At 48.2% G+C, this 13,069-nt stretch overlaps 1 protein-coding gene across 1 annotated transcript in view; it reads right to left on the reverse strand.

Annotated features, from left to right (window-relative positions):
* Positions 1 to 13,069, reverse strand: part of LOC119382366 (transient-receptor-potential-like protein) — a 604,781-nt gene that overhangs the window by 44,402 nt on the left and 547,310 nt on the right. Inside the window, exon 14 of the mRNA XM_049412186.1 lies at positions 3,391 to 3,577. Within this exon, the coding sequence (XP_049268143.1) occupies positions 3,391 to 3,577 (187 nt within the window). The remainder of the gene's footprint in view (positions 1 to 3,390; positions 3,578 to 13,069) is intronic.

The following is a 13,069-nucleotide window of genomic DNA, read 5'->3' on the forward strand; positions in this document are numbered from 1 at the left end:
AACGATTGGGAGACATTGAAGATGACTTGCATGCATTTGGAATCAAACTCATTACTATGGGAGCGTCTTAGAAGAAAAAAAAAACGCCAGGCCTGCGCTGAAACCGCAGCACAGTCACAGCGAAAGCTGGAAGAGCGGCGTTTCTAGAGCCCGTTCTAAGCTCTCTTGGGGCTACAATACAAGTACACTAGAAAGGTACCCACTACGCCATAAATAACAATTTTTGTGAAGTTGGGAAGCACCTACTAAGACATTATTCGTCATTCTGCGGAGAAGCGAGGCACCAGCTACACGTCTGTAAGGCATTATGTGCACTTTGTTGACGCGACGACTGATGGATGGATGGATGGATGGATGAATAAACTTTATTTCGGTCCCTCGGAACGCGCCCTAGCACGTTGCGGGCCGCTCCCACGTCGGAACAGAAAGACCAAGTCTCTCTGCTGCGTCGCGGGCCCGTTGGACTGCCCATAGTTGTGCTTCGAGTGCGACGACTGATGACGAGGAAGAAATATGACTCAGCCCTTTGTAGTGGGTTGGAAGCTTTAAACGGCCCACCAGTTATGTAATTTGCATTGGGTGACGCCCGGTCGCTATTTCCCTCTCCCGTCATGCTGTATAACATACGTTGACGTGGGAGAGAGACGGGGGGGGGGCGAAGAACTTTACTGAGACCCCGAGGAAATGAATCATGCGCTTATGGGCTTCCTTGGCAACCAATACATAATAATAATATCTGGGGTTTAACGTCCCAAAACCATGACATGATTATGAGAGACGCCGTAGTGGAGGGCTCCGGAAATTTCGACCACCTGGGGTTCTTTAACGTGCACCTTTGGCAACCAATACAAGTGCACTTGCAAGCAACCCACTACGCTATAAATCATTGTAATTTTACTGAAGCCCCGAGGAAATGGATCATGCGCTTATGGGCTTCCTTGCCAACCATTACAAGTGCACTTGCGAGGAACCCACTACGCTATAAATCATTGTAATTTTTGAGAAGTAGGGCAGCAGGCAATGTGTCATTTTCGTCATTCTACGGAGAGCCGTGGTACCTGCTAAACGCATGTAAGGCATTATGCGCACTTTGTTGATGCTGTGCCTGATGACGATGAAGAATTATGGCAGAGCCCTTTGTAATGGGTTGGAAGCATTCAAAAACCTATTCGTTGCGCAATTCGCATTGTGTGACGCCTTGTAACAGAATTCTCGTTGTGCGACGCTTGGCACTTATTTTACTCTTCTACCACGCTATATTGCATATGCTAATGTGGTTCCTTCCCGACATGAAGCCTGTATAGGACCTTTTTGCAAAGCAGTTTCAAGCACCGCGATGGCTCAGAGGTTGAATACTGGGCTCCCACGCAGAGGGCCCAGGTTCGAACCTCGTTGCATCCTGGAATTTTTTTCTTATTTAGTTTTTTTTCTTATTTCGAGCGATACTGGTTACGGACACCGGCGGCGGCGGCGGCGGCGGCGGACAACAACGGCGCCAAAAACGGCCGGTGAAATGATCTCATAACAGCTTTCGCTGTAAAAAGCACTCGTAACATTTGAAGATAGTTGGCTGAATGTGCCCAAACAGGGAAAACAGGGATATGTATAACTGCGGGAATTACAGGAAAACAGGGATCAGTATAATTGCACGAACTAACTCTAAACATAGGCGCTTTGTTGGTAGTATTTTTTTGTAAAAGTCCTGTGCGACACGTTTACGACATAGACTTCTATCGACTTCCCAAAATCGTTGGGATGGTTTACAGTGGAGGAAATGGGTAAACATTACCAGAAAACAATGTTCATAGATGTGTCGGCAATAATACGAGGAAGCTTAAATGTAAATATGAGTCAGTGATAAATAGCACACACCAAGGTGCCACTGCCCGCCGAATAGGTTAAATAATGTATGGCTTTTGCCTTGAGTGCTTGTTTTTGCATTTCAAATCGTATTACGCAGCATGGAGTAGGAATTCAGTAGTAAATGACGAATCGAGAAACTCGCAGTGATATGTGTTGCTCTTCGATACAGTGCATGTTTTCATTATCCAATATATTTTACGCTAATCTGTTAGCAAGAAGAGCAACACGCTGCATGAGAAGTGTTGAGAACGCCGAAGCATGAAAGCAAGCGGGTATGTTATAAGCACTGGCTACCTTGATTTTTGTGAACTTTCGACATTTCACATAACCATGAAGTATGATTCACAGAATAATTGTTAAAACTCTATATTCCCCGTTACGATCTCTCCGCAGCACCGGCTTAAGGCAAGCCCGTTTTCTCAATAAATAATTATCGGTAATGCTCTATCTTGTACATTAAAGTTCAACTGTCTCCAACTGATAAATAGCCTCGGTGCATGGCTGGTGCCAAAGGTGTACGTTGTATCTTAAAATGCATGACCCTTAACTACATGCATCAGAAATACAGGTACTGATACCGTACAATTGAAGTTATCTAGATACAGATAAAAAAAACCCGAAGAGCATCTGAGATAGTATCGAAGATACTGCCCAGCCCTGGCTATTTGCCGGTGCCCACGTGTAGAATGTGCTAATCACGAATGAAATCTGATAATTTATTTCGGTGCAGAATCGCTGATAATGCTCGGTATACACCGATAGGCCTAGTGCCAAAACAAAAACATAGTGGAGTTGAACCTTGTTATAACGAAGAGTGATATAGCGAATTAGCGGTTGTATCGACTTAAGCACGAAATTTGGTTGGTCGACCTTCATTTCAGCGACATTTATTTTTTTATCTGCTCCGAAGGAGAAATACATGGCTCGATCGCGTGAGGCTCAAGGCTGTAGTAGCATGACATTGTTTCTGCCGATGACATCTCTGCCGCGGCACCCGAGCTGACGGAGGATAGGAGCGGCCGAGATCCACCGAAAAACAGTGCGAGTGCCAGGAGAAGCTAGACGGCCGAAACTGTTCAAGTAGAAAAAGCATAAACACAGACTCCATTCTGCGCAGTGCTGTGAAGATCCACCAGACGACGATCACAGCCTTCTTCAAATAAATGGGGTCGCTGCCCTGTTTTGTCAAACGAACTTTGTTCACTCGCCGTTTAACCTTCTCATGTTCCAGTCTATAGAGATTGAAATGCTACAAGGATTAGCTCGTTTAGAGTGGGTTCGAAGCCTAGAATAACGCGTTTTTGTACCATGATCTTTGCGCGAGCCAGATTGCCGATTTGTTGAAGAAGATTTTTATCTGTGCTGTTAAAACGAATAGCGGATATAACCAACTAAATTGTAGTCCGCATGCCACTAGGACAAACAGGTACGCTTGTGCTCCTGGTATATCAAATTTTAGCGGGACGTTTGAATGTATGCGCTTGTATGCGATTTTCTGGCGCACCCACTGGGCACATAGTGTGCTACCTTCGGCTCTCTTGCGCTGCACTTTGTTGATCTTCATGCCGTTGTCCTTGAGCACATCGAGCAAGTCGTACCGGAAGGAGGTGATCTGCTGCTTCAGCTCGTTCACGTCGTCCTCGGTGACGGGTGCCTGCTCGTTCTTACTCTGCTCGCTGGTCACATAGCGCCACACAAGGCTTTTCATAACTTCCTGCAAATGAAGAACATTTTCTTAGCTTTCTTCTCAAAGCATGGTTGCAGTGCTTTAGTCAGCACAGGTAGACACACCTCACTTGGCTATGTTTGCGTAAGAGATACTGGAATTCCAGTATTTGCAAGGCTACAGACTACCGTCATTTAGTAATGATGGCAGACATTCGTCTCTTTTTGCAGTAGAACGTAATACACCTGAGAACCTGCATATAATGCTGCAAAAATATTCGTTTTTACACGTGCATGGAACATTTAACCTCACGCTGGGTTTTAAGCGCGAAGCACCTTAGGGTCTCGGCTTGTCGGCGGTGCATCGTCGTCTGCTGTCGCCGCGTGCATCGTCATGACCATTTGCTTGTCTGTATCGTCGGGTCCTATCAATTCGCTTCAGCGCAAGAAAGGGCGCCACCGCCCCAGCGCTCGCCGTGTGGCGAGAGAGAGAGCGAACGGCGCGCGTTGACTATGGAAACGCTCTTTCTGCGATGAACGCTGAACTACCAGCTCGCATAGAACGAGACCGCGCCCTCGCCGGCGCGAGACAACGCCGACGAAGGCAGTGTCTGCTAGCGAGTTTCTTGAAAAAGCCACTCCTCGCGCTATACAACCGTTCACCGGCCACCAAGCAGAGGTGCGCATCCGCAGGAACATGCGAACAACGTGAGGAATAAGCACGGCAGTGATCTGGCGATCGGCTGTGCCTAATGCGGATGCGCACCTCTGCTTCAAGACACCAAGGTACTACGCAAGTACAATACCAATCGCGCTGGAGAAATTTTCGAGACTTTCACGATGATGTGCAAAGGCTCAGTGTGTGTCAGTGCCCCGTCACTCACCCTTTCTGACAAGGAATACAATTTCCTACAGCAATCTTAAGCATCTACACGCCTGCTTTTAGTTCCTAGTGCATCAGCATCCTTCTCCTTCCCTCTCTTCCCCCCCCCTTATTTCTTTCTTAAGCTATATATTTGTGCACGCACAGTAAAAGCTTTGTTGGCAGTCAGCGCCCGTACTCGTTTGCTGTGTCTTCTGTCCATGTTTAAATTAGTGCTGTCTTTTTAAGAGGTAGATTTCTCTTGTGCGTAGTTGCACAATAAAGATTCGCAGCGTGCACCTCAACTAAAAGCGAACTGCGGGTCTTTGTGTCTAAACTTTCTTTTGTCTCTCATTGCCCATTAGCAGTGACTTTGCTGTGGGAAACACTGGCGCACGCTGCATGCTTCGCCCCTCCAGCTCTTTCACGTTAGCAAACTTAGCCCCTCCGAAACTTTTTAACACGAAAGTGTTTTATGCCGGGGCCATCACGGCTCCACTGACGCATTTCCGTCACGGATATGACGTTGCAAGATATAAAGACTAACAGTTGGCAAATAAAAACAAAACAGAAGGAGAAGCTCCGTCACCGGTAGTCGAACTTACGACCCCTCGCTCCGCAGCGCGGGGTGCGAAACAGTTCGGCTACAGACGGCACGTTCTTTTCAATGCTAAAGGCGAGCTATATACATATATACACCATTTGCCGGTGGCGGTACTCAGAGATAGGTGGTACATCAGCCTGTTTTCGTTATAACTAGAGAGATGGCGCGAAGGGCTCGAACAGCGTGCTTTAAAGGTCGCCGCCCCACGCGGATGAGCGCGCGCCTCTACAGGGCGTGGTCACTCGTGCGCGGGCTTATCTCGTGATGGCAGTGGTGTGTACGTCTTGTGCTCTCACCGGAAGCTTTCGCTGAGAGCACGACGGTCACTTCGCTCACTGCAGCGGCCGCTTTTGCGAAAGGAACGCGCTGCTCATACTGCAATAAGTTGCTGAGGGGAACAGCGCAAAAAACGGGACGGAGAAAGATTGAGCACACGACACAAGCGCTGCGCGGGCACTTGTGTCGTGTGCTCAATCTTTCTCCGTCCCGTTTTTTGCGCTGTTCCCCTCAGCATCATGTACCAACTGGCCCTTCAAGAAACCCTTCTGCAATAAGTTACAACTGTGACAGTTAGTTCGCTCTCATCTTTTGTATGTTCGTTCCGTGCGCCCTTTCTGCTTGAGCAGCGCGTTGCAAGTTCGGAGCTGCTTGCTGTTTTTCGCGTGACATTAAAATTTGTTGCTCTAGCATTCATTCCTTCGCACTTGGGGCAAAAGAATGCACAACAAACGCTTAACTACGTTTGTGAACACACGTTTCACTTTCGTGTTATACCGATTCCTATGACAGAGGGATCAGCCATGTTTTTTCGTATGCTCACCACTTGTTTCTGCTTTTTGTTCCCCAGCGCAGGATAGCAAAGAGGACGCGGTTGACCATCCTCTTTTTGCCAACGTTCACCACACTGGTACTGATTGTACGAAGTGGGGCTTCAATTCACAACCTTGTCTCCTTCATGAACTGGGCGGCAAAATTATCGCTGCTGCTCTAAAGATATCACTCCGATCGCAGTTGTTTATGATATCTCTGGTGACGCTCGCTCAGTGAAATGATTCAAACCGAACAAATATGCACCCCGCATAATTCTGATAATTCTCTCGCGGCACAAAGAGCGCAGGACGCCGTAAATTCGTGAGAAAAGCGGCAGACCGAGCGCTGACCAAGAGCCATTCTTTGTGGCATTTTCACCTGCAATAAGAAGCGAAGGCTTCCAATGAGAAGCCCTTAGGAAAATGGGGAGCTCAAGCCGGACCATAACAGTGCACTGAGAGACGGATATTAAGATGCGCACAGCATCCTTGTGTTGCTTTGCGCTTGGCGTTCAGTTATGACACCAACTATAGGCTAAATTGCTGCATTCGACACTGTGCCTTGTCTTGGAAATTCGCGCTTTTTATCGTACGAGGACGGACTGAGTACACACAAACGTAGAGCGCAGACTAACAACTGTTTTATTTCAAGACGTTTTCCTCACATATATATCCAAAGGAAAGCATCGCGAAAACCCGAAGCAAAATTTTATTTTGCTTCGGGTTTTTGCGATGCTTTCCGTTGGGTATATATGCGAGGAGAATGTCTTGAAAGAAAACAAAGTCCGTCCTCGTACGATAAAAAGCGCGACTTTCCAAGATGCAACGCCAACTAGCCCCTGTAGCTGCTCTTATTGAGACTGTGACACTACGAAGCCAGCCAATGAGTAGCACCAGCAACCTTCCTTGGCACGTGGCGTAACAGATGGACGGGGGGTATGGTAAGTGCCCCAGTAACGGGCCTTAGGAATCCACTCTAAAAATGGCAGGTCAGCTTGAAGAGATGAAAAATGCTTGGACATTTGTTGCACTGCTCGTCGATAAGCTAAATAAAAGCTAAAATATAAGCTAAATATAAGCTAAATAAACATCAATATCTTCATATATTTTTCCGACATGACTGTGTTATCGCCAATGATGAGGCCTGCGGCTTCGTCAAGCTGTCTAAATGACAGCTTTTCCGCCCGCCTCTTCGTATCATTACGCTGTATTGATGCGAAAATAAACATCATTGTCAAGTAGACTGGCCTACATCTCTTTGCCTCCACGGAAATGCCACGGCCAGTATCGAACGTGCATCAGCAGTCGAGCCCCGCAACTACGGTACCGCCGCGGCGGCGCGAACACTTCGGTTCCCTATTGAAGCCGCTGCGCAAGGGAAGCCGACACGCTTTAAACCCCGAATGCGCACAAGCATGGGTCCACATGGTGCGCAGGGAAATCATTACAGCTGTGCGAATATCAACTCGCAAACGAATTCGCATAACCAAAACCAGGTGAGGTGCCTCCGATCTTGGAGGCAGTGCAAAACCACGTTAGGTGCAGAAAGCTTTCGAGGGGTGGCGGGGCCGGGTCGACTGAGAAGAAGAAAAACAAGATGGCCTTCGAGTCGTTTGAAGTGAATGGGTCCTGTGAGGTTCTTTTTCATTATTTCCGGTAAAACACCCCCCTCCACCAGAATTTGGGGAGGGCGGGGGATGCCAGCCCTCCCCCCTCGCGTCTGCCTACGGGCCTTACCAATAATATACAGTAAGCTTATGCATTATACAACACTGTTACATGACAGTACAACATACGTAGTTCAGAGGAAGAGAACAGACAACGCCGCCCCTGTGCCGGCTGTTCTTATTCTCCGACTTGGTTCTCCTTTTCCTCCTGCTGCCCGAGCGCGAGGGCCCAAGCTCTGTTGCCGCTTTTAAATGCGAAGCATTTCTTAGTGAACCTTTGGCACCTTCAGCGTATCTATCTATCTATCTATCTATCTATCTATCTATCTATCTATCTATCTATCTATCTATCTATCTATCTATCTATCTATCTATCTATCTATCTATCTATCTATCTATCTATCTATCTATCTATCTATCTATCTATCTATCTATCTATCTATCTATCTATCTAGCCGCCTACGTCTGGGTGCTCTCATGATCGCCTCCTTAACTTGGTGTCGGTCAAAATTGGAATGGGTGGGTAAGAGGGTTTGACGAATATGACTGTCTGGTCATGACAGGAATAACGTAAAAATCATGCCGCGTACTTCGTCAAACCCTTTCCTCCAGACACGTGTACGTGGCACATACCCGTGTACGGTAAGCGCGTATGTGCCACTGGAGACTGACAGTTTATATCTTCCCAGCAACGGCGAGGACAGACATTGGTAATTTACATGCGACAGCGTAAAGAAAAACTAACATCGGCAGCGTTGACCCGACGAATGGAAAGAATAACTATCAGGAAACGAACCCAGGCATTCTGCGTGGCAGTCGGTTATTCTACCATAGAGCCACATTACGTCTTGAGACTGCTTTAGAAAAACACCCTATGCGGGCGTAGTGTTGGTGCATCGTCATTTGCTGTTGCAGTACTGGCTATCTAATTTTATAACAAAGTAGTAAACATTTCATATGTGGCGCAACACATGATAAATGCGTCATGCCGAGTTAACGCCAACTGTGATTCCTGTGTTGGCTGCGCTTTCACACAAGTCTAATAAACATTACATTTGTATTCCTATGATTCAGCACGGCCCGCTCGATGAAAAATACACGGTGCGGCCTGCCGCGTCGCGGCGCAGGCAATGGGCGAGAGCGTGGAAGCGAAGTTGACAATTATCGTCGCATTTCGCTAGGAGGGCGCCAGTAGTAGGGGAGGGCTCCACGCGACGCGCGGGCGGGAAGGAGCGCGCGTTCAGCGGGTAGGTCGAGGTAGTGTTTGTTTTCTCCACATGAATCGCTCGCACTGAGTGTCACTCAAGACAGTTTGAGCATGTGTGATATTTTATACGTTAGGCAAAATGCCGCGTGACTGTTGTGTGCCGTTGTGTTCCACAAATGCATCGAAGGACCTGCAAATACGCTACCACGAGTTTCCCAGTAACGCAGAACGCAGGGCAGCATGGCTGCGAAACATTTTCCGTGAAGGTCCCGGCGGGAAGGGAACAGTATGGCAGCCTAATGACAGGTCCCTGGTGTGCGCCTTGCATTTTACGGAACACGACTACAAGAAGACCGAGAAGTTGAGGATACTTTTGCCAACGGCTGTGCCGACAGTGTTCCCCGGTTGTCCAAGCTACATGAGCACGAGGAGCACGCGTGCTCCGAGGAAGAAGCGGCCACGCTCCGAAATAGAAGCCAATAATGCACAGTCGCGTGCCGAGTGCGCGGGCAATGCTGCTTCAAAATAGCCCTTTTGTCATTAGCCAAAACGACTCGTCAAGCGACAGCACTGAAGCCACGACGACCAACAACTTTGAACTAGGGAATGAAACGTGTGTGGAAATGGCATCCTTTTCAGATGCATCATGTCAAACTACATTCGACCTTGTTAAACTGACAAAAGAAGCTAAAAAACGCGCTGCTTCCAAGCGAAGATCGCTCGTATGAAAGGAGCACTGCAGGCCCTTCAAGAAAAAGTGGATGAGGCTGAGGAGCGCGCGCAGTTTTATGAAAATAACACGGACATTGCCTGTTTTATGAAGGTGCTCAAGGGTGCTGCGCAAGGTGGAAAGACTGCCGAGTTCGTTAGAAACCAAGTCCGCAGTTTCTCGACGAAGAAGCCCCACTACAGTGACGTCATTCTAAGGGAATGTGTAATTTGGAAGGCATGCTTCAAGAAAAGTTATGAGCATGCAAGGTCCAGAAATATCTTTCAGCTCCCTTGTCGCTCAACGCTCCAGAAATATGTAGGCCATTTAACAGGTGGAATTGGTGTCACTTCGTTGATAAAGGAGCGGCTGTGCATCGAATTCAAGGGTCTCACTGTAGAGCAAGAAGCGTTCTGCTCCCTGATCTTTGACGAGATGGCCATACAGCAGAGGGTCATATACGACCGACAAGTCGACCAACTTTTTGGTTTCGTTGACCGTGGTGAAGAAGAGCACTCAACAGTGGTACCCCAAGTGGCAAACCGATTACGATGTTTTGTAATAAGAGGCTTGTCAACATCATATATTATTCCTTTCGGATATTTTTTCACGAGATGTCTGAAAGGTGACCAGCTGTTCTCTATGACCATGGAAGTGCTGAAAGTGGACTTGCGGGGCGGACTACCACGCCATGGAAGTCTGCAAAGTTTTCATCAGAAAGCTCTTACGAACGCTTCTTGCCAACTGGGCAGGAAATGTTAATATGTCTGTTGAGCATCTCGTACGCTTGTCGCAAAAACCTCTGGCTAGGAAAGTGCTGCGCCTGTGATTCCAAAAACAGAGTGATCCTTTTCTCACGCACGTTCAATAAAGCAATTATGACTCCCCTGATGTTCACAATGCTTTTTTTTCTAAGGTGTGAGCAACAGTCATTCCGGAAATGCAACCGCACCTGTCAATGAGCGACTCTCCTGTTGACAAAATAACTGTAGCATAAACATACATTATCGAGGGTGAACAGCGCAACGGCAACAAAAGAGAGAAAACATGACGCGAAAAATCGCAACTCGCACGAGCAACCACTTCAGGTAAAACTAACACTTGCTATATTGAGGTTGAAGAGTCACCGGCGCACATCCGGTAGGACGATTACCAATATAGTTAACGCTATAGCAAGTTCAATGTAACCCTTTAAAAACTAACAAGCGCATAGCAGCTGCGCTGTCAAGCCGCGATCCGCTGCAATAATTCCGGCGCTCTCGTTTCGGTCTCCGCAGAAGCGCCCCCACTGGTGGCGCCGCGGCGGCAGCCAGGAGCACTAGGCGCGCGACGCCGTGGCCTCCGAGATTAGCCGGCGGCGCGCCGTTGCTACGGCCGTTCCATTCGCACGCAGAGCGCGTAATCGGAGAGAGCGGCCGCCGCACCCCGCCGCCGCACCGCGGCGCGCGCTCCCCATGGCCCGCTTCCCCCGACGCGAGCACGCGCGGAGGGCGAAAGCTCGGCAATCGCAGCCTCTATGCGACGCATAATAGAAAATTGCCGCCCACATACTTGCCGACTTTTTGAGACGGAACGCATTGCACACAACCAAGGCATTTGTATTTCTCTTACTTTATACGTTGCCACATTGCGTTTTTGCATACGTGAAAAAGTCGCGCCTTTTACCCGTACCTTAGACGCTAAGCAGCGTTTGTGTCGAAATGAAACGCTAGCCATCACTTTCCACGGCGTTACGAGACGCGCGCCAAACCGGACGCTCCGCCCCTGTAGCTTTCCCTTCATTGCCACCGAAAGTTGACCCCGAGTTTAGATGAAATATTCCGCGGTAGCAGCCTCTGTTGCCCAAATCGCTTTTAAACGACCATTAAAGTTGCATGCAAAAGCAAGGAGAAACTTTTTAATTACGTAACTGAACTTCTTTGTAGCTGCAGCAAGGCGTAGATGCACGTTGACTGCGTGCTACGTGCCAACACGGTTGATGTCGTGACTGAAATCGCACGCTGTGTCAGGCAGACGAGCCAAACGAGCGCCGCGCGAGCCTTGGGGAAATATCGCCACCTCGCGGCGCCTTCAGGAGGCGACAAAACTACGCTTCTCCGCTGGGCGACGCGCCGAATGGGACGGCCGTAGCAACGGCGCGCCGCCGGCTAATCTCGGAGGCCATGGCGACGCAGTATCCGCTCCACGCGGCAGGCCGTACCGTGTGTTTTCCATCGAGCGGCCGTGGATTCAGCAAGTTATATACAAGCGTTGCTCCACCACGGAACATACGCTAACGAAAGTTAGGTATGATATTCGAATCTTCGCACCATAAAGTGCTCTTCGTTTCGATAATACTCCCGTCTGTGCCCTAAAGCGAGTGCTGACGTTACGTCAGACCATAAGTTACCCTTTAAACGCCAGTGTAGTCGATGTGCTTGGTATGGCCGCAATGTGCACCAACTACTACGCTTACAAAAAACACGTCGATCGACCTCCTAACGCTTGGCTGAATGACAAACATGCAGCACAGATAACTACTCACTGACTGCTTCTCATAACACCAATTCCCACAAGGCGTGGGATCTGCCGAAATTGTCTCTGGAAGGCTGTGCCTCGGTGGTGGGTCATGTGACTTGTCCTGCTGAAAAGCCAAACATTCCGGTGGACGGCTCTGGCTCTGTCGGGGTGGTCCTTGCGGGTCTCGTCCACGCGGGGAGTTAATGTGGTAAGCTGCAGAATATGGCGCCAGCAGGTCGCACTGGCTGACGCGGAGTGGACGCATCGGTTGCAGGTCGCCGTGACGACTATCCAGTCGCAGTTGGGAGGAGAGGGCAGAAAATTGTGAATGTAGTACGGCCACTGAGCGGAGATGTCTGCGCTGTTTGCGGTGCGTCAAGTGGCGACTGGACGTCTCGCTAAACACCTGTGGCAACGCAGGGCTGAGTTCACGCACTGGCTTCAGTTTCAGTTTATTTTCAACATCAAGTTACAACGTACAGTGATGTTGTGGGAAGTGGACAAAAAGCCTCTAAAATGGGCTTGAAAGCGTCCACTGACCATAGCCTTTGACAGGCAGCAGTAGAATGAAATCTAAGAAATCATATATCAAGTAGCATATTGCAGTGCAGCAGTACAACAAAAAAATAACAATGTAAAAATGAAATTATTCCCAATTACCAATACAACGTTTTGACAAAAGTGAAAGTGTAGTCATCACACAGGAAGTGTTGAATGAAGTCAATAACCTAAAGAAATTATACAAGCTAAGCTTTACGTGCAAAAATTCTGCACCTAAAACAGTATCTGGGAGAAAAAAAAGAAAAAGAGCGAAAAAAAAGAAAGAGATGAAGCGCAAAAACGGAAGCCGATATCATGCGCACGCTACAAAGCATTTTTTTGGGGGCGTGGTAACTGTATGCACAATCTTTGTTCCCCATACATAGTTCTGCAACGCGGAACCTCCCACATTTCGCGAAATCTGGTGTCACGTGCATTTACGTTAAGCGACAAATAGGCGATGCTCTTAAGGGATTGGTATTTTTTTCTGAGCTCTGATTCATAGCGTGTAATGAGGATACGTTCATACAAGTTCGGAAGTGAAACCAAATGCAACTCACGGAAAAGTGGTTCCGAATGACTTTCGTACGAAGCATTCGCAATGGCTCGAACGGCTTTTTTTGTATTATGTGCAATTTACTCAT

Source organism: Rhipicephalus sanguineus, chromosome 2 (assembly GCF_013339695.2).
Source record: "Rhipicephalus sanguineus isolate Rsan-2018 chromosome 2, BIME_Rsan_1.4, whole genome shotgun sequence".
NCBI lineage: Eukaryota > Metazoa > Arthropoda > Arachnida > Ixodida > Ixodidae > Rhipicephalus > Rhipicephalus sanguineus.